The 27,225-nt window shown below is 45.3% G+C and overlaps 1 protein-coding gene, 1 long non-coding RNA gene and 2 pseudogenes across 6 annotated transcripts in view; 1 reads left to right on the forward strand and 3 right to left on the reverse strand.

Annotated features, from left to right (window-relative positions):
• The window catches only part of LOC131383837 (uncharacterized), a 48,933-nt gene extending 33,116 nt beyond the window's left edge, over positions 1-15,817 (reverse strand). The window contains exon 1 of the long non-coding RNA XR_009214200.1: positions 15,710-15,817. This is a non-coding gene — a long non-coding RNA (uncharacterized LOC131383837). The remainder of the gene's footprint in view (positions 1-15,709) is intronic.
• Positions 13,919-14,786, reverse strand: LOC116470593 (large ribosomal subunit protein uL16-like; annotated as a pseudogene).
• On the reverse strand, positions 14,428-14,517 carry LOC116472071 (small nucleolar RNA SNORA70; annotated as a pseudogene).
• The window catches only part of TENT4B (terminal nucleotidyltransferase 4B), an 84,406-nt gene continuing 72,916 nt past the window's right edge, over positions 15,736-27,225 (forward strand). For 2 of the 5 annotated variants that reach the window (XM_032157308.2, XM_058440963.1), the window contains exons 1-2: positions 15,736-15,815; positions 16,331-16,840. In XM_032157308.2, the coding sequence (XP_032013199.1) occupies positions 15,736-15,815; positions 16,331-16,840 (590 nt within the window). Of the gene's footprint in view, positions 15,816-15,955; positions 16,841-27,225 lie in introns of those variants that run through there. The other 3 variants (XM_032157306.2, XM_032157307.2, XM_058440962.1) reach the window with 3 other exon arrangements.

Genomic DNA, 27,225 nt, shown 5'->3' on the forward strand with positions numbered 1-27,225 from the left:
TGCTGTCCTTAAGGGGTGTCTCAGAGAGAAGCTATAGCGCTGTCCACTTTCAGATGGCACACACGTATTGTGCAGAACCACCTGGAAACCAGGCCTGTCCTATCTTCCTCTGTCAGCTGATTGTAGGGACCTCCCTAAGAGGCCATAGGTACAGAACGGGACAGAGAAGGCAGTGTAGCGGGGCAGGGGACCGTTGGTATTTGTGCCAGTCCTTCATTAACTTACTTGTGCCTTCAGGGCCTGCTTGAACTCAATCATGTATATACCACTTCCATTTGATGGTGGAGTGCTCCTGTGCACATCCAAATTTATGGCATTGGAGATCAGATAGCACCCAGTTTGTGATGGGCAGCTCAAGTCGCATTGTAACTTGGTGGCCATGGTTGAGCATTCAGTCTTTTTTTTCGCGGGACAGAGTCTCACTCTGTCGTCTAGGCTGGAGTGCAATGGCGCAATCTTGGCTCACTGCAACCTCTGCCTCCAGGGTTCAAGTGATTCTCCTGCCTCAGTCTCCCAAGTAGCTGGGATTACAGGTGCATGCCACCATGCCCGGCTAATTTTTGTATTTTTAGTACAGATGGGCTTTCACCATGTTGGCCAGGCTGACCTCGTGATTCACCCACCTCAGCCTCCCAGAGTGCTGAGATTACAGGTGTGAGCCACCGTGTCCGGCCAAGCATTCAGTCTTTACCAAGGCCCAGGAGCAGGCCAAGAGCTGTCTCAAAAGTAAGCTGAAGGATGGCAGGGCTCTGCTGCAAAATTCTAAGGATCTGTGCTATAATCCACCTACAGGAACATGCTAAAGACTCCAAACAGCACCCCTGTCTGCCACTGACCCTTCAAGCACCACTGGTTCTGCCGGATCATATGGCCCAAGGGGCGGAGCAGCTTGCACAGCAGCCTGGACCCATTGCAGAGCCTTGTCAGGTTCTGAGTCCCACTCAACAGTTGCAGCTTTTTGGGTCACCCAGTAAATAGATTAGAATATCACACCTAAAATGAAGAATATGTTGCCTCCAAAATCCAAAGACACCCACGGGGCATTGTGCCTGTATTCTGCCTGTAGGAGGGGCCAGATGCAACAACTTCTCCCTCACCTTAGAAGGGATATCTCAACATTCCCCACACCACTGGTTCTCTAGAAGTTTCACCGAGGTAGAAGGCCCTTGAATTTTGGTTGGATTTATTTTTCACCCTCTGACATGCAAGCGTCTTACCAGTGAGTGTAGAGTAGTTGATACTCCTTGCTTCCTGGGTCCAATCAGCATGGTGGCTTCAATGTAATGGACCAGTGTGATGTCTTGTGGAAGGGAAAGGCAATTCTTTGGGAATTTAATTTTGTTTTATTTTTGATAATTTTTGTCGTACATAGTAGGCATATATATTTATGGGGTACATGAAATGTTTTGATACAGGCATGTAATGCATAATGATTACATGGAGAATGGGGTTCCATCCCCTTGAGCACTTATCCTTTGTGTAACAATCCAATTATACTTTCAGTTATTTTAAAATGTACAATTATTATTGACTATAGTTACCCTGTTGTGCTATCAAATAGCGGGTCTTATTCATTCTTTCTAACTACTGTTTTTGTACCCATTAATCACCCCTACCTCCCACCTCCCCCACTACCCTACCCTTCCAAGCTTCTGATAATCACCCTTCTACTCTCTATGTCCATGAGTTCAGTTGTTTTGATTTTTAGATCCTACAAATGAGTGAGAACATGCAATGTTTGTCTTTCTGTGTAAATTTTGACATAGGGCTAGAGAGTTGACATATACCCCCCAGGCAGGACCTGAAGGTGTATTGCTGGCCCTGCTTGCTGAAAGCAAACTGCTGTTATGGGCCTCATGGACAGGAATTTGAGGGAAAGGCATTTGCCAGTTCAATAGCTGCAAACCAGGAACCAGGGGATGTGTTAATTTGCTTAAGCAATGAAACCACATCTGATACAGCAGCTGCGTTGGAGTCACCACCTGGTTAAGCTTGTGATAATCCACTGTCATCCTCCAAGATCCATCTGTCTTCTGCACAGGCCAAATGGGCAAATTGAATGGGAATGTGGTGGGAATCATCACCTCTGCATCCTTCATGTCCTTGATGGTGGCACTCATCTCTGCAATCCCTCTAGGAATGTGTTATGCTTTGGGTTTACTATTTTCCTAGTTCAAGCCAGCTCTAATAGCTTTCACTTGGCCTTTCCTCCCATAACAGCCCTCACTCCTCAGGTCAGGGAAACAATATGGGGATTCTGCCAGCTTCTTTGTATGCCTATTTCAATTATACATTCTGGAACTGGAGAAATAACTGGAGAAATAACTGCAGAATGGGTTGGGACCCACTGGGCCCACTGTGAGGCAGACTTGAGCTAAAACTCCGTTAATCACCTGACCTCCATAAGCCCCTACTCCCACTGGTAGGCTACAGTGGCATTTTGGGTACCCCAGAATTGGTATCAGCTCAGAGCTGGTGTCTAGTAGTCCCCAAAAGTTCTGATTATTTCCTTCTTTCCAATGCACAACTACTGTGGTTACAGGTCCCTGGCTATAGGTCCCTTTGGGGAAGACTGGGAAAAAGATTAATAGCATACATTTTTATTAGCCAGGCACACGGGTTCGAGCCTGTAGTCCCAGCTAGTCGGCAGGCTAAGGCGGGAGAATCATTTGAGCCCAGGAGTTTGAGACTGCAGTAAGCCATGTAATCCCAGCAGTTTGGGAGGCCGAGGTGGGCAGATCATGAGGTCAAGAGTTTGAGACCAGCCTGGCCAACATGGTGAAACCCTGTCTCTACCAAGAATACAAAAATTAGCCAAGTGTGGTGGCGGGCACCTGTAATTCCAGCTACTGCACTCCAGCCTGGGCAACAGAGTGAGACTCTGTCTCAAAAACAAAAACAAAAACAAAAAACAAAACACATACACACACACAACAAGATAGATTTTTAGGAGTATTGGGGTTATTCTTCAACAGGTCCAGGTATCCCCTTCATTCAAGTGGTCCTGGGTCAGTAAAGTGGCTGATGTCCAGCAATTCATTGAGGGGTTATGAATCAATTTTTATGATTCATGTTAAACTTTTGTTCATCTGACCTAGAAATTTTCTGCATATACAGATCAAGTAAGAAAATATTTCACTTCTAGGAACACCCTGATAAACTTGCCAATGCCAAAGGTCTTCATGAGTCAGACCATTCTGATTGCTGCCTTGATTCTGCTGTTCATCATGACAACCACACCCCCCTTGCCTCTGTTGGTTGAGTGCCAAAACTTGGCACCTACCACTCTGGGCAGGGGTGGGATCCAATGACTCCCATTGCATTTAGGCTTCCCGATTCTGTGAGTGCAGTTTCCATCGAAAGGCCAGGCCTACAGAGTAGGGTGATCACAGAGCTCTCCAAGGATGTGCTCCCCTCATGATGTTATGTTTCATGGTATTTGTGAAAGGCGTGTCTTTTGAACCTTCCCATTGTGGGTGAATAGGCCTTAAATGACAAATTCACTCTAGCATGCCAATCTCCCTAAGCTTCTGAATTCCTTTCCCTACATTAAACCAAGGCAGGTACGGCATTTCCAATTTGTTCACCATGGGCCAGGTTTCGGTCCATGTTTTCCATGTTTGAGCCAATCAACCAAAGTGTTAGAGCTTTTTCTTTTCTTTCCTTTTTTTTTCCCCCCAAGACAGAGTCTTGCTCTGTCACCCAGGCTGGAGTGCAGTGGTTCAATCTCGGCTCACTGCAACCTCCGCCTCCCGAGTTTAAGCAGTTCTCCTGCCTCAGCCTCCCAAGTAGCTGGGATTACAGGTGCCTGCCACCACGTCTGGCTAATTTTTGTATTCTTGGTAGAGACAGGGTTTCACCACGTTGGCCAGACTGGTCTCGAACTCTTGACCTCATGATCTGCCCTCCTCGGCCTCCCAAACTGCTGGGATTACAGGTGTGAGCCACCGTGTCCAGCCTTCTTTTTTTTTTTTTTTTTTTGACAGGGTCTCACTCTATCAGCCAGGCCAGTGTATGGCTCACTGCAGCCTCAACCTCCCAGGCGCAAATGGTCCTCCTGCCTCAACCTTCTGAGTAGCTTGGACTACAGGAACACACCATCATGCCTGGCTGGGTTTTTTTTTTTGAGATGGAGTCTCACTCTGTCACCCAGGCTGGAGTGCAATGGCGTGATCTCGGCTCACTGCAACCTCCACCTCCCGGGTTCAAGCAATTCTCCCACTTCAGTCTCCTGAGTAGCTGGGACTACAGGTGCACATCACCATGCCCAGCTAATTTTCGTATTTTTAGTACAGATGGGGTTTCACCATATTGGCCAGACTGGTCTCAAACTCGTGACCTCAAGTGATCTGCCCACCTCAGCCTCCCAAAGTGCTGGGATTACAGGCATGAGCAACTGTGTCCAGCACGTAATTTATAAATTACACTTTACCATAGGTATGTGTATACAGAAAAAAGCATAGTATATGTAGGGTTCGGTACTATCCACAGTTTCAGTCTTCCACTGGGGGTCTTGGAACATATTCCCTTAGGCTAAGAGGGGACTACTCTACTTGAGTTTTCTAATTTATATGGACAGAAATGGGAGAGCATGTGTGAGAATGGATACTAAGGGTATGGGATGATGGTGGAAAGAACATAAGGTTGGGTCAGGCTAAATTAATTGATTTGGGCCCACTAAGCAGAGATTCTGCCTTTAATTCTTCAGTTTAGGGAGTTAGAAAGGCTCTAGGACAGGTGTGGTGGCTCATGCCTATAATCCCAGGACGTTGGGAGGCTGAGAAGACAGGATCCCTTGAGCCCAGGACTTTGAGACCAGCCTGGGCAACATAGCAAGACCTTGACTGTACTAAAAAAAAAAAAAAATTAGGCCGGGCATGGTGGCTTGAGCCTGTAATCCCAGAACTTTGGGAGGCCAAGGCAGGCAGATCACCTGAGGTCGGGAGTTTGAGACCAGCCGGTGCAACATGGCAAAACCCTGTCTCTCCTAAAAAAAAAAAAAAAAAATTAGCCAGGCGTGGTGGTGTGTGCCTGTAGTCCCAGCTACTCAGGAGGCTGAGACAGGAGAATCACTTGAACCCAGGAGGTGGAGATTGCAGTGAGCTGAGATTGTGCCACTGCACTCCAGCACGGGTGACAGAGTGACACTCTGTCTCAAAAACAAACAAACAAACAAAAATTAGGCACCGGAAGAGATTAATAATAACTAATAATAAAATAGAGCAATTATAACAACATGCTGTAATGAAAGTTTTCACTCACTGTAGTCTAACTTGCAATTTGAGGTGTGACAGCAAAACTAGCATGAATTTCATTTCTTTTTCCTTCTTCACAGTTTCACAGATAAAAGATTTGTTCTTACTATAGATCTTAGCAACCTCAACATATGAGTTTTTTTCTTTCCTTATTAAGTTGAGCACTTTCACCTCCTCACTTAGAAGAAGTACTTGACAGCTTTTCTTTGACATATCTGAGTTGCCAGCATCACTACTCTTACACTTTGGGGCTACTATTGAGTGAAATAAAAGCCACTGGCACACAAACACTGTGATACCATGACAGTCAATCTGATAACTGAGACAGCTACTAAGTGAAAATGAGTGAATAGCATACACAGTGCAGGTATGCTGGACAGAGGGATGATTCGCATCCTGGGAGGGATGGTGTAAGATTTTGTTTTTTGTTTTTTTAATTTATCGTATTATTTTATTTATATTCTTTATTTCTTTAAAACAACCTTAAGTCCATTTAGCAATGACACAATATTTCATCACACTACCCAGAACAACATGCAATTGAAATTATGAGTTGGTTGGGCATAGTGACTCATGCCTATAATTCCAGTGTTTTGGAAGGCCAAGGTGGGAGGCACCATTGAGGCTAAGAGTTCAAGACCAGCGTGGACAACACAGTGAGAACACCATCTCTACAAAAATCAAACCAAACCAAACCAAACCAAAACAAAACCAAAAAATTGGCCAGGCTTGGTGGTGCACACCTGTAGTCCCAGCTAACTTGGGAGGCAAGATGGGAAGATTGAGCCCAGGAGTTCAAGGCTGCAGTGAGCTATGATCACACCACTGTACTCAAGCCTGAGTGGAGAGCAAGACCCTGTCTGTCTCAATAAGAAAACAAAACAAAATGAAACAAAACAAAACAAAAACAGAAAAAAAAGTATGAGTTGCTTACTTCTGGAATTTTCCATTTAATACTTTTGAATCATGGTTGACTGTGGGTAACCGAAACTGAGGAAAGCAAAGCCATGGATTGGGGGGACTGCTTTGGAGCATCGCATCCCTCCTCTTGGGTCACACTTTGTACTTTACCTTAGGGGCCTACTGATACTTGGGTCTAGTTACAGGTCTAGAACCAAAGGGGGATGTTGGGGTGGTCCCGTAACAGAATCAGCATAGTCCTGCCGTCAACTGCCTCAGTGGAGGCCTTTACAGTTTCCTCAGGCAATGCAGAGTTAATTCCCTGAGATAGGGGTGGGAGAGTGATGGGGAGACCCATACCACTGGGGTAGGGAGGCCTCTTCCACTGGCAAGGGAGATACATCAGACTTTCGGGGCTCAATGTCTCTTATCAAGGTCTTCCCACACATCCCTATTTCAATTTCTAGGATCCTGTCGTTTCCCAATCAATATGCTCACTTTAACATGAGATGCCCTGTGAGGCTGGATACAATTCAGTCAGTCACAGAATGAGGTTCTGCATTTGATTTTCAGCAGTCTCAGCTCTGTGGCTATAGGAGACAGAAGTCTTCTTCAGGCTCGCATACGAGCTCCAAAGCAATCTACTTTACTAACGCTGTCACAGATACACCCAGAAATAATGTTTAACCTGGGAACCCTGTATCCCAATAAAGTTGACACATAAAATTAACTATCACACACATATATACACACCAAGACCCCAAAGTGGCTTGTAAACTGAGCAAGTTTGTTTCTAGAACAGTAGAAATAAAAGACATTTCGGCTGGGCAAGGTGGCTCATGCCTCTAATCCCAGCGCTTTGGGATCACTGAGGCAGGAGGGTCACGTGAGTCCAGGAATTCAAGACCAGCACATGGTAAAATGCTGTCTCTTAAAAAAAAACAACAAAAAATTAGCTGGGTATGGTGGTGCCTGCCTTTAGTCCTAGCTACACAGGAGTCTGAAGTGGGAGGATCATCTGAGCCCAGGAGGTTGGTGGAGGCTGCAGTGAGCCATGATTGGGCCACTGCACTCCAGCCTAGGTGACAGAGTAAGACCCTGTCTCAAAAATAAATAAATAAATAAATAAATAAATTTGGATTATCCTGAACAACATACAAGCTTCAACATTGCTAATTATTTTTAAGTCTTGCTGAAAAATATTTCCCTACTTGGAATCTGCCTGGTATTTAGGAAGGAGAAAAATAACATGAAACAATAACATATATTTTGTGCAAAAAGGGGAAGGTTTGTAAATGGGGCCTAAGATTATTCATAACTGGAGCAAATGCTTCATAATGTAAATGATGAAGATACTAATATTAAGAAACTATTTATGGTTTTTACTAACTCCAGAATAAAGTACTGTAATCACACACTGTCTAAAATTTAGTTGTAATGACAGTTTGTTTTTTTGAGACAGGGTCTTGTTCTGTTGCCCAGGCTAGAGTGCAGTGGCAAGATTATAGCTCAACCCAGGAGTAACCTTGAACTTCTGGGTTGAAGGAATCCTCCCGCCTCAGCCTCCAAAGTAGCTGAGACTACTTGTGCATACCCCACCACACCCAGCTAATTTTGTCTTATTGTTATTTTTTATTATTATTATTATTTTGAGAGGGAGTTTCCCTCTTGTTGCCCAGGCTGGAATGCAATGGCTTGATCTCAGCTCACTGCAACCTCTGCCTCCCAAGTTCAAGCGATTCTCCTGCTTCAGCCTCCTAAGTAGCTGGGATTACAGGAATGTGCCACCATGCCCGGCTAATTCTGTATTTTAGTAGAGACAGGGTTTCACCATGTTGGTCAGGTTTGTCTCAAACTGCTGACCTCTGGTCATCCGCCCGCCTCGGCCTCCCTAAGTGCTGGGATTATAGGCGTGAGCCACCACGCCCAGCCTATTTTATTTTTTGTAGTGATGGGGGGGTCTCATCATGTTGACCAGGCTGGTCTTGAACTCCTGGCTGAAGCAATCCTATCCTCCTCAGCCTCCCAAAGTGTTGGGATTACAGGCATGAGCCACCACATCCTGCCTTAATGACAATTATTAATAATACCAGGTAGTAGTTGTGGAATTTCCCTCCTGTTTTGTTCAAGTTAGTAAATCAAGGCCAGGCATAGTGGCCCACACCTGTAATCCTGGCACTTTGGGAGGTCAAGATGGGAGGATTATCTGAGGCCAGAAGTTCAAGACCAGCCTGGGCAACGTAGGAAGACCCCCATCTCTACAAAAAAATGAAAAAATTAGCCTGGCATGGTGGCACACGCCTGTAGTCCCAGCTACTTGCAAGGCTGAGGCAGGAGGATCACTTGAGCCCAGGAGTTCCAGGATGCAGTGGGCTAAGGTCACACTACTGCACTCTAGCCTGTGACAAAGTGACACTTCAGTTCTAAAAAGAGTAAATAACTAAATGAAAACACATTTAAATTTGCATGATTCTTGGGTAGTTTTCTTTCTTCTTATTTCTCTACTAAATTTTTATTCTGTAGAACTTTGGTGTTTCAGTAAATCTTGCAAGTTAACACTATCAATTCAACATCTTTCTTGCCTAGGAAGAAAAATATTGAGAATGAACAGGATGCTAAATTATGGAGGTACATGTCTAGGGTTGTGATAGCTGCGTTTTTTGGCTTATCAACGTTGATGATTTTCAAGGCTCCAATAAATGTCTGTTCTTTTGTTCTAAATAGCAAAATGAAAAAGGTTGAGTAAAATTGATTATTGAAATTGGTGTTGTCTATTTTTAAAAATGCAGTAGTAGATTATTTGGGATAAAACATTGAAGATTTGTTGGGGAAAGTGAATGCAGTTGTTCCTTGAACTGTGTGAGTTCACTTATATGTGGATATTTTCAATAAATATGTGGGAAAAATTTTCAGAGATTTGGGACAATTTGAAAAAACTTGCAGAATAGCCTAGAAATGGCAAAAAAAAAAAAATTAAAAAACTTGGCCAGGCCCAGTGGCTCATGCCTGTAATCCCAGCACTTTGGGAGGCCAAGGGGGTGGATCCCCTGAGGTCAGGGGTTCGAGACCAGCCTGGCCAACACGGTGAAACCCCATATCTACTAAAAATACAAAAATTAGCCAGATGTGGCGGCACACCCCTGTAATCCCAGCTACTTGGGAGGCTGAGGCACGAGAATCACTTGAACCCAGGAGGCGGAGGCTGCAGTGAGCCGAGGCCACGCCCCTGCACTCCAGCCTGGGTGACAGAGTGAGAATCTGTCTCAAAAAAAACAAAAATTAAGAAAAGTTAGGTAGGAATGCACAAGATATATGTAGACACTAGTGTATTTTACCATTTACTTCCATAAAATATGCACAAACCTGTTATAAAAAGTTAAAATTTGGCCAGTGCGGTGGCTCACGCCTGTAATCCCAGCACTTTGGGAGGCCGAGGCAGATGGATCACGAGGTCAGGAGCTCGAGACAAGCCTGGCCAACATGGTGAAACCCCGTCTCTACTAAAAGTACAAAAATTAGCCGGTGTGGTGGCAGGCACCTGTAGTCCCAGCTACCCGGGAGGCTGAGGCAGGAGAACTGCTTGAACCTGGGAGGCAGGGATTGCAGTGAGCCGAGATCACGCCACTGCACTCCAGCCTGGGTGACAAGGCGAGACTCTGTCTAAAAAAAAAAAAAAAAAAGTTAAAATTTGCCCAAACTGATACACAAATATACTTACAGATCATACATGGCATCACTCACAGTTGAAAAAAAAATGTAAACAAACAAAGATGCGATAGTAAATCATAACTGAAAAAAATTACCTGTAGTACATAGTGCAGTACTGTAATAATTTTGTAGTTACTTCTAGTTGTTATTGAGAATATCTGCTTAAAACACCAGGTACCACTAATCATCTGTGTGAGCAGTTGTCTCTTTGGCAAACTGTACAGAGCAGTAAAAAGTGATCTCTCTCAGTTCTCGAGGCTCAAGCGATCCTCCCACCTCACCTCCCGAGTAGCTGGGACTGCAGGCACAGGCCACCATGCCTGGCTAATTTTTTGTATTTTTAGGAGAAACAACATGTTGCCCAGGAAGGTTTCAAACTCCTGAGCTCAAACAATCTGCCCACCTTGGCCTCCCAAAGTGCTGGGATTACAGGAGCGAGCCACCACACTCGGCCCCAGCTGAATGATTTTTAAAGTACCTTCCAGAAGACATGCTTTATAATTCTATACCATGGCACATATCCGACACTCAATTACAGTGCCTCATCTTGTTGTGCCCAGAGCAGGTTCCTGACCCAGGGCCTTGGTGTTTGCCGTCCCCTCTGTCTAATGGACCATTCCTTAGATGGTCACAGCCCACTCCTTCACTTACCGCTCGGCTCAAATATCACTTCCTCAGAGCAGCCTTCCCTGATTAGCCTATCTAAAAATAGCATACTGTCACTGTCCTTTAGCCTGCCTTCTTTTTCTTCATCGCATTTACCACTGTCTGACTTTATAGGCTTCCCTTGCTCACTGGCAAACTAGGTCCACCAGGGCAGGGACCTCATCAAAATTGTTCGTTGCTGTATCCCCAGAATCTGGCATCTAATAGTTGCTCAAGACCATATTTATTGAATTAATTGAATGAATTGCAATTTGAGTTTAAATATTTACTTCTTTTTGCCTCCTCAACCAGACAGGAAATTCATGGAAGGCAGCCAAAGGCCCTGGTTGCTTATTTATCTCCTCTAAAGCAATTAGCTCAATTCTGCATGGGTGACAGATATTCAACCAAGATTTGCTGAAGGCCTTGAAACAAGGATAAGTTACACAGCTAACCAACATGCATTCTTTCCAGGTGAATGGTCACAGTAATGCCTTGTCTTTCGGCCCACACATCACAGTCTACAAAGTTTTTATTTTTTTTTGAGACAAGAGTCTCCCTCTGTTGCCCAGGCTGGAGTGGAGTGGCATGATCTTGGCTCACTGCAACTTCCTCCTCCTGGGTTCAGGTGATTCTCCTGCCTCAGCCTCCCAAGTAGCTGGGATTACAGACACACGCCACTACACCTGGCTAGTTTTTTGTACTTTTGGTAGAGATGGGGTTTCACCATGTTTGCCAGGCTGGTCTTGACCTCCTGACCTCAAGTGATCTGCTCACCTCGGCCTCCCAAAGTGCTGGGATTACAGGCATGAACCACTGCGGCTGGTCATAAAGGTTTTTTGTTTGTTTGTTTGTTTGTTTTCAGACAGAGTTTCCCTCTTGTTGCCCAGGCTGGAGTGCAATGGCAGAATCTCGGCTCACTGCAACCTCTGCCTCCCAAGTTCAAGCAACTCTCCTGCCTCAGCCCCCTGAGTAGCTGGGATTACAGGCATGCACCACTACACCCAGCTAATTTTGTATTTTTAGTAGAGACGGGGTTTCTCCATGTTGGTCAGGCTGGTCTCCAACTCCCAACCTCAGGTGATCTACCCGTCTCAGCCTCCCAAAATGCTGGGATTATTGGTGTGAGCTACCGTGTCTGGCACCATAAAGTTATTTTTATATATTTTTTTCTATGGAGGTGGAGTCTTGCACGTTGCCCAAGCTGGTCTCAAACTCCTGAGCTGAAGCAATCTGCCTACTTTGGCTTCCAGAAGTGCTGGGATTATAGGCTTGAGCCACTGCACCCAGCCTACAATGTATTTTTATGTATGTTAACTAATTTTTATCATTTTGCCAATACTTTAGTAGTTCTTAACCTTTGCCTGAGGAAATCAGCACTCAAATATAACAAATGTTAATTTCTTGCACACGCTATTACTAATTTTGAGTACCTTGAAAAAACTTAGATACCAATGGCATTTAATGTGTTCTAGAATGTCTGAATAAATATTTTATTTTATTTATCTTTTTGAGACAGGGTTTCGTTCTGTCACCCAGGCTAGAATACAGTGGTGCAATGTCGGCTCACTGCAACCTCTGCCTCCTGGGTTCAAGTGATTCTCCTGCCTCAGCCTCCTGAGTAGCTGGGATTACAGGTGTGCACCTATGAGGCCCAGCTAATTTTTGTGTTTTTAGTAGAGATGGGGTTTCACCATGTTGTCCAGGCTGCTTTCAAACTCCTGACCTCAAGTGATCCATCTGCCTCTGCCTTCCAAAGTGCTGGGATTACAGGTGTGAGCCACCACGCCTGGCCCTGAAAAAATATTGTAAGAGACTAGAATATATACCTGTATTTCAACATGTACGTATGCATGGAGAGATTTTTGGATGAATGTTTAACAGTCTTCACAGTGGGTATTTCTGTTGGTGGGACCTTGATAACATCTATTTTTTTTTTTTTTTTTGATGGAGTCTCGCTCTGTCACCCAGGCTGGAGTATAGTGGTGCAATCTCAGCTCACTGCAACCTCTGCCTCCCAGGTTCAAGTGATCCTTCCACCTCAGCCTCCAGAGTAGCTGGGACTACTTGTGTGCGCCACCACCCCTGGCTACTTTTTTTGTATTTTTAGTAGAGATGGGGTTTCACCATGTTGGTCAGGCTGGTCTCAAACTCCTGACCTCAAGTGATCCTCCTACCTCAGCCTCCCAAAGTGCTGGGATTACAGGCGTGAGCCACCGTGCCCGGCCACTCATGTTTAGTTTTTTGGGCTTTCCATTGTTCTTATTTGAATTAAAAAGAAAAATGTTTCCCTGATCTTATGTCTTGAGATTGAGTTTAAAATTTTTATTATTATTACTATTATTATTATTTTTTTTTTTACAGGCAAGGTCTTGCTATATTGCTCAGACTGGTCTCAAACTCCAAGCCTCAAGCCACCTTCCAGCCTAAACCTCCCAAAGCGCTGGGATTATAGGTGTAATCCACTATGCCTCTCCTGAATTTTTTTTTTCAAGCAGGGTTTAAGAAAATAAATTTTTTAGTTTTATTTCCTTTTCTTCTCTTTTGAGACAAAAATCTTGCTGTGTTGCCCAGGCTGGTCTTGAACTTCTGGGCTCAAGTGATCTTCCTGCCTCAGCCTCCCAAAGTACTGGGATTATAGGCATGAGCCATTGCACCTTTTTTTTGTGAGACAGAGTCTCACTGTGTCACCCAGGCTGGAGTGCAATGGCGTGATCTCTGCTCACCAAAACCTCTGCCTCCCAGGTTCAAATGATTCTCCTGCCTCAGCCTCCCAAGTAGCTAGGATTACAGGGATGTGCCACCATGCCCGGCTAATTTTTTGTATTTTTAGTAGAGACGGGGTTTCACCACGTTGGCCAGGCTGGTCTCGGGAACTCCTGAGCTCGTGATCTGCCCGCGTTGGCCTCCCAAAATGTTGGGATTACAGGTGTGAGCAACTGCGCCCCGCCAAAGATTAAATTTTTAAAACAAATATGAGGTCAGCAAACAAAATCTATTTCTATACAATGTTTTATTTTTGTCAGTGTGAACAACATAAAAAAATACGGCTACTTATTTTCCTGGCTATGTAATAATTAGTATATAGCAAATTTCATTTAGAGAAAACTTTTTTTTTTTTTTTTTGAGATGGAGTCTTGCTCTGTCACCCAGGCTGGAGTGCAATGGCAAGATCTCAGCTCACCACAACCTCTACCTCCCGGGTTCAAGCGATTCTCCTGCCTCAACCTCCTGAGTAGCTGGGATTACAGGAATGCGCCACCACACCCGGCTAATTTTGTATTTTTAGTAGAGATGGGGTTTTTCCATGTTGGTCAGGCTGGTCTCGAACTCCCGACCTCAGGTGATCTGCCCACCTTGACTTCCCAAAACGCTGGGATTACAGGTGTGAGCAACCGCCCCTAGACAGAGAAAACTTTTAATACTGATTTCTGGTAAAGCAACAGCAACAATTAAATAGAATGAATCAAAATTCCGAAGGGTTTTTTTTGTTTTTGGTGGACAGGAAGTAGGAATATTGGTGAGTATTAAGAGGGGGCAGCACAGTGGGAAGCCCTTACGAGGGCAGGGCATGCCACTTGTCCAGAGGGCCATGATAGGGATGTACTTGACCCCACAGTCATCTGCGATGAGCTGCTTCTCAGCCACCATGTCTTCAAATTCATCCGCATTGAACTTGGTGAAGCCCCACTTCTTTGAGATGTGGCTCTTCTGGCAGCCAGGGAACTTGAACTTGGACCTGAGCAGGGCTTCAATAACATGCTCCTTGTTCTGCAGCTTGTTGCAGATGGACATGATAACTTGGCCAATGTGAACCCTGGCCACAGTGCCCTGGAGCTTTCCAAAGGCACCTGGAATATCTGCCTGGAGCCTACATTGGCGTAGTGCAAGGTCAGAGACATGAACATACATCTGAAAGGCCTGTCTCCATAGTCCCTTAGAGCAGCCCATATAAGAAATAGGCTGCATAAACTACCAAGGAAGCTGCTGTTTGCAGCTGAAGGGTCTTTGTGTGTTTTCCGTATTTATGGTCATGCTATTTATCTCTTACCAAAAAAAAAAAAGGTAAGGTCAGGCGTGGAGGCTCACTCCCTTGTAATCCCAGCAGTTTTGGAGTCTGAGGTGGGAGGATAGCTTAAGTCCAGGAGTTCCAGACCAGCCTGGGCAACGCAGAGCAACTTCGTCTCTATGCCATGTTGATGCGTGCCTGTAGTCCTAGTTACTCGGAGGCTGAGGCAAGAGGATCGCTTGAACCCAAGAGGCCGAGCCTGCACTGAGCTGTGAACTCCAGATGACAGAGCAAGAGTTAGTCTTGAAAGAAAGAAAAAGGTAGAGTGACACTTAGTTCTTTGATAGTTTTCCACTATTTGTCATAAAACCTTTCCAGGATATTGAGCTCCCAAAATAGAAGGCCAATATCAGGCATCAGGAACTTGTTCTGGACTTTGAATCAACCTTAAAGGGCCCACATAGAAGCTGTTCACTTACTTTCTTTTAGTCTCTTGATTTAAAATAGTTAACATTACCCTTTCCTTGGCTTTTTAACCACAGAGATTTGAAAGACATGCAAATAACGACCTAGTGGACAATCTTTGCTGATGCTAAATCTTCATTTTAGGCTCAAAAGGTTTTGGGTTTTCTTAAAATTTAATGCTTAACTCAGAAGGGCTTTCTAAGGCTGTTGGTGCACCTTAGGGCAGGAGACCGTCTTTGCTACGCCGCGCAGGAGTGTGTCTGCTTCTCTGTGCATCTACACGTGTTTGCGTGTCCGTGTAAAGTGGGTTGAGTGTGTGGCTGTGGCTTTCCGCTCTTGGCTCACACTCTCAGTCTTAGTGGCCTCCCCCAGGGCTGAGAATGGGGTGCAGGTTTCTGCGGCCTCAGGCAGGGGGAGGGGTCCCCCACCCCGGCCAGGGCGCAGCAGGGCGGGGCGCACGTAGCCGTGCAGGGTCTCGCGCAGCCAGCGTCAGGACCCCGGGGCACGCGCTCGGGCAGGGGGCGTGTCCCCACCCCACCAGAAAAAGTGTTATATAGGCTGCTTTTTTTTTTTTTTTTTTTTTTTTTTTTTTTTAAAAAAAGAAAGTGTTTTAGAAAGCAGGCAGAAGCCAAGACGTCAGGAAGGGTTGCGAGGGCCCGGGATCCGGCGGCCACAGGGATGGGAGGGGAGAGGAGCGAGGGGCGGGGCGGCACCTCCCACAACTCACTCCTTGCGGGGCGGGCGGCAACCTCCATGCGGCCTCGTCCAGTCTCAGCACCGGGGAAGCCGAGGCGGAGGAGCCGCGCGCGCGTCAGAAGCTCCCGGACGCCCAGGTACGTGGGCCCCCTCCACAGATAGCGCAAGTACGGTTGGGCCAGGCGGTTGCGGCCCCGTCGCGCCGCGGCCTCTATGACGCACGGCGCGGCCTCCCGGGCTGCTGCGCGGCGCGGTGGGGGCGGGGCGGGCGCGTGAGGGCGGGGCGGTGGGGGGGGGGGGGGGGGGGGGGGGGGGGCCCGCGGAGCCCCCGAGGGCGGGAGCGACGCCGCCGGCGCCGGCCCGGCTCCCTGCGCGACCGCGCCGCCCGCGGCGGGCCCCGAGCAGCAGCAGCAGCAGCAGCGGCAGCAGCAGCAGCAGCAGCCGAGGCCGGGTGTGCGCCTGAGGCGGCGGCGGCGGCGGCCCTGCGGGCGGCCGGGAGGGGCGGGGGCAGCGGCCGCCGCCGTTTGATGGATCCGAGGATCGCCTGGTTCCAGCCAGAGCAGCTCGGACCGTCCAACAGTCTGTGGATGCAGATCTGGGAGACGACCCAGGGGCTGAGGAACCTCTACTTCAACCACCACTGTCACAGCAGCGGCGGCGCGAGCGGCGGCGGCGGCAGCAGCAGCAGCAGCACGGCCACCGGCGGGAGCGGCAGCAGCACCGGCAGCCCCGGCGGCGCGGCCTCGGCCCCGGCCCCGGCCCCGGCCGGCATGTACCGCTCCGGGGAGCGCCTGCTGGGCAGCCACGCGCTGCCCGCGGAGCAGCGGGACTTCCTGCCCCTAGAGACGACCAACAACAACAACAACCACCACCAGCCCGGGGCCTGGGCCCGCCGGGCGGGCTCCTCGGCGTCCTCGCCTCCCTCGGCGTCTTCGTCCCCGCACCCTTCGGCCGCCGTCCCCGCCGCCGATCCAGCCGACTCGGCCTCGGGCAGCAGCAACAAGAGGAAGCGCGACAACAAGGCCAGCACGTATGGACTCAACTACAGCCTGCTGCAGCCCAGCGGAGGGCGGGCCGCGGGGGGCGGCCGAGCAGACGGCGGCGGGGTCGTGTACAGCGGGACCCCGTGGAAACGGAGGAACTACAACCAGGGAGTCGTGGGGTGAGTGCTGGCCCTGCGGCCCGATGGCCTGGCCGGTGCCAACGCGCAGCCGGGCACACGCCCACAGAGGGGGGTTGTGAGGGTCTAGGAGCGGCCACCCCCACGGCCTGCCTTCGCTGCTTGTGCACGGGGGTGCTGCTGGCCATCCCCAACCCCCCAGTCGTCCACACCTTTCCCCAAGCCTCCTTAGCCGTCCACACCCTCGGCTCTCCTGTCCTCCGTTAGTCGTGCACACCTTCTTCCCCTCCCTCTTAACCGTCCACACCTTCCCCAGGCCCCCACTTTATCCATTCACTCTCCTCCCATCCCCCTTAGTTAAACACATCTACCCTTGACCACCACCCCGCCTCCAGCCCTCCACACCTTTTTCCCCATCATCACAACTCAAGATGAGACCGCTTAGCACGGGCCTATCATTCATTCCCTGAGAACATTGGTGTGTGAGTGTTTTTTGATGGTGCAGGACCCGGAGGTGCTTTCCTTGCCAAGAATAGAAACATCCAGAATGCTCCTCCCCCTCCCCCAGTCCCAGACAGCAATCATGTCAGCCCTGTAAGGCATTGCCTGCTCTTGACCCTGTGGCACATCTTTTTATTTTTATTTTTTTAAAATTCCCATATCACAGATGCCTTGTCTGTGGAGAGGGTGGCGTGGGATGGGTGACCGCTAAGTTTAGGCGGTGAAGGTGGTGAGCTCTTCTGAGGCCCTGATAGAACTTTCCAGGAGTTCATGGTCCGCGGCTCCAGCTTCTCACTGTAAAGTTGTCATCCTGGCAGAGGCAGCCAATGCTTTTCATTCTAGGGGGTAGAGATGTATGCTAATGAGTGAATATTGCACCACTACTGACTTTCTGTTTAAAGTTCAGCGCTTAGAAAATGGAATCTTACCTGACCCCTAGTGAATTATGTACATAAGCAGGGAATGTTTCCAACTAGATATCCCTTCAGAAGAGTCCCTGTGCTGGAATAGGTTACTGAATCTTATTTGTTTTGTAAAACAAAGCTTTTGGGTCTCTCGTGTGTGTATGTGTCTGTGTGTGTGTGTGTGTGTGTGTGTGTGTGTGTGTGTGTGTGTGTAGCTTGAGTATGGAGAACGGGCTTTCAAATTGCTTTTCATTTTTCAGGTTCTGTTTTACATTGAGGGCTTTGGCATGCAAATAAAATTACCAATTAGTAATCCCGTGTGAACCTTTTCCTGGATTTATTCATTCAGATCTGCCCTGCTTTGGCTGAGAGAGTTCTGTGTACCTTTTTGAAGGTCTGGATAAAATGAGTTGGTGGGTTCCATCTGCTTCCAGTGGGCTGGTGTCTGCTCTATGCTACTATTACAACTCCCACCTTTTGTGGAAAATGCAGTCAAGCGTTTTAGGACTGGTGCCGTGGTACATGTCAAACCTGCCCTCACATTCCAGAAAGGGAACCCTTTTAGGGTTGAGTCCTCTGTTGCTAAGCTTCAAGGGCGCTCTCCATGGTCATCACGTTTTATTAAAGGCTTGTGGTTCCATCCTGTTAGCATTTCCAAGTCGAAGCGTAAACCTGTGGTTTAGTGACAAGCAAATTGATGTTGAGGGTTTCTGCTAGTTTCATTTCACAGGAGTAAGCTCCAGTTAAGTAATCACTGTCAACGAAAACCTTGAAGTTCCTTAATTGCATTTTACTGAAGCCTCTTTGCATGTGTCTAGCAAAAGATATAAGTCCAAGATGCTTATTTTTTTTTGATAAATTGGAAATTGTCCTCTCTTCTGCTTGCTATTTAATGCAGAAGATACTCTAAAAGGTTCATATTTGTACTTAGTAGAAGCAAGATGTTCTTGTTCCTGATTCACATATATTGCCCTCAAAGGGATTAGGAGAGGAATTTTCATTTCCCAGAGGGATTACTGTTTAAAAACTGATTGTAAACCTCTTTAAAAACTGCTTATCACTTCACCAGATTTTCCATTCTTTTGCCTCCTCCTTTAGAGCATGTCAGCAGTTAAACTTTTTTTTAAAAATTAAAAAAAGAATTTCAATTCTGAGACCTCCTAGTTTCAAAAAATACATTAAACAATTCCCAAGAGTGTTAAGAGTGTCTGGGTGCTTAGAAATTCTTGCTTTGATTCATGTATCCTGATTTTTTTTTTTTTTTGAGACGGAGTTTCGTTCTTGTTGCCCAGGCTGGAGTGCAGTGGCGCAATCTCAGCTCACCGCAACCTCTGCCTCCCAGGTTCAAGCGATTCTGCTGCCTCAGCCTCCTGAGTAGCTGGGATTACAGGCGCTTGCCACCACGCCTGGCTAATTTTTTATTTTCTTCATGTTGGTCAAGCTGGTCTCAAACTCCTGACCTCAGGTGATCCGCCCATCTTGGCCTCCCAAAGGACTGGGATTACAGGCATGAGCCACCCTGCCTGGCCTCATTATCCTGATTTCTTTTTTTTCTTTTGAGATTGGGTCTCACTCTGCTGCCTAGGCTGGAGTGGAGTGACGTGATCATAGCTCACTGTATCCTCTAACTCTTGGGCTCAAATGATCCTCCTGCCTCAGCTTCCTGGAGTAGCTGGGACTACAGGCACATGTCACCATACCTGCCTAATTTTTTATTTTTACTTTTTGTAGAGATGGGGCCTCCATTTGTTGCCTAGGCTGGTCTTCAACCGGCCTCAAGCAGTCCTCCCACCTTGGCCTCACAGAGTGCTGGGATTATAGGCATGAGCCACTGTTCTCACTAGTATCCTTATTTCTTAACTTTAGGAAGTTTTTCTATTTTTAATACAGGTATTTTAAAAAATCTGAATTCAGGGTGCACCTCGATGTTATGCTGTTCTGAGATTAAATATACTAAAACTATTACCATTGTTTTCTGAATTCTTAAGATGTGACTGATAGTTAGCTAATAGGTTAACACATTGTGGTGGTTCTTGGCCTCTGAACTGATAGTCCAGATGTGGAGAGGAGACCAGAAAGCATGTGAAAATGGGCTAGAACCATGGGACAGCTATATAGTCTCTCGCAGCTGTTTTTTGTGTTCTCTGCTTCAACCAAATTGGTTGACTTATTTAGAATGCTGACCTCTTGCATTGCCTAAGTCCTTGATGTTTTTGGTTTCTCCTCTGAACTCTCAAAGGTACTCACTTCATACTCTTGGTGTAGCCCACTTATGTTTAACTTTCCTTTTATTATGTGTTCCCTCTTACACATGACATGGACATTTCTTTAATATGTAGAGTAAGATATTGGATTTCATCCTAAAGTCTTCAAAATAAAACTCTTGGGCTCACCATCTCAGACTTCTTCATGTATCCACAGACCAGGGATTTTGTTCGCTTTTTAAAACATTTTTTTATTTTTTGTTTTATTATTTTTAAATTTCAATTTAACTTTATGGAGACAGGGTCTCGCTCTGTTGCCCAGGCTGGAGTGCAGTGGGCATGATCTCGGCTCACTGCAACCTTGCCTGGGCTCAAGCCATCCACATGCCTTGGCCTCCCAGTGTGCTGGGATTACAGGTGTGAGCCACTGTGCCTGGCCTAAATTTATTTTTTAAATTTTTTTTGAGACAGAGTCTTGCTCTGTCGCTCAGGCTGGAGAGCAGTGTCATGATCATGGGTCACAGCAGCCTTGGCCTCCCAGGCTGAAGTGAACTTCCCACCTCAGCCTCCTGAGTAGTTAGGACTACAGGCGAGTTGCCACCAGGCCTGGCTCATTTTGATATTTTTTGTAAAGATGGGGTCTTGCCATGTTGCTCATGCAGGTCTCCAACTCCTGGTCCAAGTGATCCTCCCATGTCCACCTAGCAAAATGTTGGGATTACAGGTGTGAGCCACCATGCCTGGCCTTATTTATTTATTTAATTATGAATGAATGAATGAATGAATGAATGAGAGGGAGTCTTGCTCTCTTGCCCAGGCTGGAGTGTGGTGGCACAGTCTTGGCTCACTGCAACCTCCGTCTCCCAGGTTCAAGCAATTCTCCTGCCTCAGCCTCCCGAGTAACTGGGATTACAGGCGCCCGCCACCATGCCCAGCTAATTTTTGTATTTTTAGTAGAGATGGGGTCTCACCATGTTGGCCAGACTGGTTTCAAACTTCTGACTTCAAGTGATCTGCCCACCTTGGCTTCCCAAAGTGTCAGGATTACAGGCATGAGCCACCGTGCCTGCCCTGGTCTTTTATGTTTTAAGTTGCTTCCACTGATTCTCTTGGGCTTTGCTCCCCTCCAGAACTGGCTATGGTTTAGGATGCTGTCCACCTGCTGCTGCTTGTCCATGAAGACGAGCCATAAACCCTTTTCTTTTGAAAGACTTAATTGTTGATCACTATGGAGAAAGAGGGGATGGCAAGAAGTAGCAAATACAGGGAATTTGCAGAACTTGGTCTTGAGCCCTGGGTCCAGAAACTTCTTGTGGAAGGTGCTTGGTGTTTGTCCAAGCTCATGAGGGTAGGTTTCTGTTGGCTGTACTGCCAGATCTGTAGATGCTTTTTTAAGGCTTGGATGACTTGTTCAAAATAATGTTTTGGAGTACAAATTTGGCTGTGGGGACATCAAGACCTTGTTGGGAAACTTGGGTTTAAGGTATAATTTCTTAAACTAGGATGGTAGGAATGGGGACGTGAAGGGAGAATGAACGTGAGAGGTATTACAGGGTAAGGATGGAGAGGATTCAGATTCCTTAAGTGGATTTAATAATCATACTGTAGCTTTGAACTTGAGTGACGGGGGAAATATTTGTGGTGTTTTTGGAAATAAGGGCCAGAAGGACTATTGGTTTGGGGAAGAAGATAGTAGGGGGATGTATAGGTGGACCTGCTAGTGGGGAGCTGAGATTTGGAGGGCTGAGATGTAATGCTCTTCACTGCTGTGGGGCAGTGTCTTCTTGTATGTGCCATCCTCTAGTGCTCATTGTTCATCATGTCATAGTAAGCCCAAGATGTTCATGCCTTTCTTCAGCACTGCATTAGGGCTTATCTCTGCTTCTCTTTCTCTCTCCCTCCCTCCCTCCCTGCCTCCCTCTCTCTCTTTCTTTCTGTTTTTTTTTTTTATTTTTAGATGGAGTTTCACTTGTGTTGCCCAGGCTGGAGTGCAGTGCTGCGATCTTGGCTCATTGCAACCTCCGCCTCCCGGGTTCAAGTGACCTCCTGCCTCAGCCTCCCAAGTAGCTGGGATTACAGGCATGTGCCACCATGCCTAATTTTGTATCTTTAGTAGAGATGGGGTTTCTCCATGTTGGTCAGGCTGGTCTCAAACTCCCAACATCAGGTGATCTACCCGCCTCGTCCGCCCAAAGTGCTGGGATTACAGGCATGAGCCACCGTGCCCGGCCTATCTCTGCTTATTTCTACACAGTATTATCAATGAGATTGGTGTTACTGCTGGACTCCAAAGCAGTCAAACAGATTAAAGTAGATTGAATATAAAAGAATTTAGAGGACTTTTTCCAAGTGATTTGTGCTCTATTTAATTTCTGTGCATTTGCAGATGTAGCCCACAGTAATTCTTAGTGAACTGGAACCTTCAGGTTATTGAATTTTACTGATTTGGGTACTGACATGCGCTTTTAAGAAGACATTAGGTTTTCTATAGTGTAGATTGTACACTAAATATAATTCATATTTAAGAATGTCTCAAAATTTAGTATACTGTGTTCAACTAACTTAACTTTCTTTGTTTTTTTTTTTGTTGTTGTTGTTGTTGTTTTTGCTTTTTGAGACAGAGTCTTGCTATGCCACCCAGGCTGGAGTGCAGTGGCATGATCTTGGCTCACTGCAACTTCAACACTCCTGGGTTCAAGTGATTCTCCTGCCTCAGCCTCCTGAGTAGCTGGGATTACAGGCACCCGCCACCACAGTGGCTAATTTTTGTATTTTTAGTAGAGACGGGGTTTCGCCGTGTTGGCCAGGCTGGTCTTGGACTCCTGACTCAAATGATCTGCCCACTTTGGCCTCCCACAGTGCTAGGATTACAGACATGAGCCACTGCGCCCGGCCACTAACTTAACTTTCATTCCACAACTTCCATCTTTTATCCAAAATCTGTTATCTGTGAATACTGTCACCATTGATCATTGGCATTTCAGTGTTTGGACTCTTTTTTTTCCCCCCTTTGTCTTTGTGGACTCTTTTTTAACACTCATAAAGTTTTAACTATTGAAAAGCAAAGGAAACAGTGAGTGACTTTTTGGAGTCTGTCTACCCACTGGTCACACAAAAGGCTTACTACATTACAGGAAAGATAGGATGGGAAAGGGATACTAGAAAATTCTAAGTCAGGGATGGGGGTGTGTATTAGAAAAATTCTGATCCTGGCATGCCAGATGGCCTTACATCTCAACTTCTTCTGTGAAATTCCTGCCAACAAATCATAGTGTTAGAAGTACAGAAGGGTCCATGGGAACCGAATTTAAGGGCTCCCTTGGTGATACGGATCTGATCAGATGGTTCTCACTTGTTCTCAGATAACCTGTATACTGAATATCACAGGAAGGGTATAGACATCATGGCAATTTAGATATTCTTGCACCTGCTGAAGCTGAGAAAATTAAAGTCATTTTTTTTCCTGTGGAAAGTAGAAAATCAAGCTTTTGTATGATTTCACACAGCTTTCTATTCTCTCTTCTGTTGACTCTGTTAAGAGTAACATTTAGTGGTGGAAGCTATTTCAGGATCACACCCACAACACTAGAGACTGTATTAATCACTTACACATACATAGGTATAGAGTAATCTTGAAGGGGCTGTAGGCCAAAGATAATGCTTTTTTGAAGAATTAGAGACTAGTTACCAGTACCTGGTATTTGCTGTTTCCTACAGAGCTGACTGGACAGCTTAGAGTCTGCTGAGGAATTCAGAGGATGGCCAGTAGAATGTTCTTTCCACCCCAGAATATTTGGTAGGGACTCAGCTGCTGTGGAATGCCAAAAAGGCTTTGAGTTTGTTTCACTATTCTTAAGATTACACGTAATTGTTTTTTTGTAAGAGATTATATATATTCAAGTTGAGGATGGCTTTGAGTTAGACTTTCCTTAATTTGGAATCACACAGCAGATGATACATTTATTTCCATCTGATAAGTTACTTGATGATGTAAAAGACATTTGAGTTAAAGAGTTTTGGGAAAAAAGCTGAATGTTGAGCCATTTATGTTGTGTACTGGTTCCCTATTCACTTGGACAATTTTAAGTCTTAAAACAATCTTAGCATGTGCACAAGCGATTTCAGGTAGTATTTGGTAATTAAATTGAGGAATTCTAGCTCAAGTCATGCTTTTTGCTGAAATAGTTGTTTATATTTAGTGCAGAAACCTGTGTTTTCAAATTAATGTAATAAAAGTTTCAATAAAATGGAAGCCTTTATTACCATGTTTCAAATGCTATGCTAAACCTTTTCCATTTGTTATATTAACCTCCTCATACATAGCCCTACTAATTTTTTTTTACTTTCTATTTTGAAATAATTATAGATTTATAGGAAGTTGTGAAAAATAGTACAGAGCCCATGTTCCCTTCACCAAGTTTCACCTAATGGTAATAGCTCACATAACTATAGTTTAATAATGTCAAGAACCAGGAAATTGTCATTGTTACAATCCATAAGCCTTTTTTAGATTTCACCAGTTTCACATGTATTTGTGTGTGTGTGTGTATATATATATAATTGTATGCAATTTTATCATGTGTAGATCTGGATAGCCACTGTAACAGTCTATAGTTCTATATACAGAGCTACTCCATCACCTCAGGGCTCCCTATGCTACCACTTTATAGCCACACGCACCCTTCCAGCAACCACTAATCTGTTTGCATCTCTGTAATTTTGCCATTTTGAGACTGTTATATAAATGGAATCATACAGAATGTAACTTTGGCTTTTTTTCTTTTACCATAATTCCTTTGAGAGCCATCCAAATTGCTGCATGTATCAGTAGTTCATTTCTTTTTACTATTGAGTAGTAGTCCATAGTATGGCTGAACCACACAATTTGTTTAACCATTTACTTGTTGAAGGACATACCAGAAGGGTGGTTTCCAGTTTTTTGGTTATTGCAAATAAAGCTGCTATAAACATTCATGTGTAGAAATATTTTTATGTGAATATAAAATTTTCATTTTGGGGGAATAAATGCCCAAATGTTTGGATCATATGGTAAGTGCATGTTTGGTTTTTAGAGAAACTGCTGAACTATTTATTTTCTAGAATGACTATATCCTCTTATATTCCTATCAACAATGTATGAGATATCCAGTTTCTCTGCATCCTTGCTAGCATTTAGTGTTACCACTTTTTTATTTGAGCAGTTCTAATATGTGTAGTGATAGCGTGTTTTGCCTTATATTAATGTCAATAAAAATAGCCTCATCTAATTTTAACTTTTTTATTTTAAAACATCTTGGCAGTATTGAACTTTCTCAATGAGAAATCTCTAAAATTGTGACTTGAAAGGCTTTAATTTTCAAGTTTTTCTTTGGTTTTACTCTTAGCAGTAACATTTTAACTTTTTTTGTCTTTGAAGTAATTTTCAGTGTTTCCTTTACATGTTGCTTTTTCTTAGAAACTAGTTATTAGCATGAAGTAGATCTTTATTGTCGTTTTCTAAAAACATAAAAAAGTGAAACTGTAGGGTTTATTTCAAAATTGAGAGTCCTGTCTTTTCATATGAGGATATTTTATAGTCTGTTGGCTTGGCTGTATTTTAGGGAGTAAAGCTGTGGTTAGTGGTTTGTTGGTGGTGGTGGTGGTAAAATTTTCTTACAGTATTTTTATACCTGAATAATACCTTTAGACTCTATAGAATAGATACTTGATCTTCAAATCTATCCTAGAATAAATTGTTTCATCTAAACAGCTTTGTGACCTGAGAATTGGGACTTAGTCCCTTAGTTTTCCCTTACTGGCCCTTTGTAGTCACTGTTTTGATTTTGTGAAAGTAACTTAACTCTTAGCACTGTCAGGTGTTGTACATTCCTGCCAAAGCGAGAATAAGAATACATAGGATTGTGTTTTAATTCTATAATTAGGTGACTCTTGTCTAATTTCCAGGAACTTGGACTTAATAAAGTACTAGTGATAAGTTTGGAAATTTTAGTGTCTTTGTTCTTTGAAGTTATTCACCCTTTACTTTCTTGTTTACTGTCCCTAAATATAGCTGAAATAAAGGAAGAAAAATAACCCCTGTAATATCACTACCAGGATATAATTTCTTTTTTTTTTTTTTTTTGAGACAGAGTCTTGCTCTGTCACCCAGGCTGGAGTGCAGTGGCACCATCTCGGCTCACTGCAAGCTCTGCCTCCTGGATTCACGCCATTCTCCTGCCTCAGCCTCCCGAGTAGCTGGGACTACAGGCGCCCACCACCACACCCAGCTAATTTTTTGTATTTTTCGTAGAGATGGAGTTTCACCGTTTTGGCCAGGATGGTCTCGATCTCCTGACCTCGTGATCCGCCCGCCTCGGCCTCCCAAAGTGCTGGGATTACAGGCGTGAGCCACCGCGCCTGGCCTGATATAATTTCTGTTAACAGTTTGATGTAAATATTTTTTGACTTTTTAATGTTTTTATATGTATATATATGTTATGTTTTTCTTTTATCAATACAGACTCTTACTGTGGGCATAATTTTAATGTTTTTAAAGAGTTGGGTTTTGTTTGTTTATTTTATAGAAATAGGGTCTCACTGGGTGCAGTGGCTCACGCCTGTAATCCCAGTACTTTGGGAGGCCAAGGCAGGCGCATCACCTGAGGTCGGGAGTTCGAGACCAGCCTGACCAACATGGATAAACCTCCTCTCTACTAAAAATATAAAATTAGCCGGGCGTGGTGGCATGCGCCTGTAACTCCAGCTACTTGGGAGGCTGAGGCAGGAGAATCACTTGAACCTGGGAGGCGGAGGTTGCAGTGAGCCAAGATTGCACCATTGCACTCCATCCTGGGCAACAAGAGTGAAACTTCGCCTCAAAAAAAATAAAAAAGAAAGAAAGAAATGGGGTCTTACCATTTTGGCTGGTTTTGAACTTGTGGTCGCAAGCAGTCTTCCCACCTCAGCATCCCAAAGTATTGGGATTACAGGTGCGAGCCCATCCTGGTTTTTTGTTGTTGTTGTTGTTGTTTTGTTGTTGTTGTTGTTGTTGTTGTTGTTGTTGTTTTTAGATGGAGTCTCGCTCTCTTGCCCAGGCTGGAGTGCAGTGGTGCTATCTCAGCTCACTGCAAGCTCTGCCTCCCAGGTTCAAGCAATTTTCTGCCTCAGCCTCCCGAGTAGCTGGGATTACAGGTGCCCACCACCATACCTGGCTAATTTTTGTATTTTTAGTAGAGACAGGGTTTCACCATATTGGTCAGGCTAGTCTTGAGCTCCTGACCTCGTGATCCACCTGCCTTGGCCTCCCAAAGTGCTGGGATTACAGGTGTGAGCCACTGCT

The sequence above is a fragment of the Hylobates moloch genome, unplaced genomic scaffold, assembly GCF_009828535.3.
Source record: "Hylobates moloch isolate HMO894 unplaced genomic scaffold, HMol_V3 SCAFFOLD_6, whole genome shotgun sequence".
In the NCBI taxonomy this organism is placed as follows: domain Eukaryota; kingdom Metazoa; phylum Chordata; class Mammalia; order Primates; family Hylobatidae; genus Hylobates; species Hylobates moloch.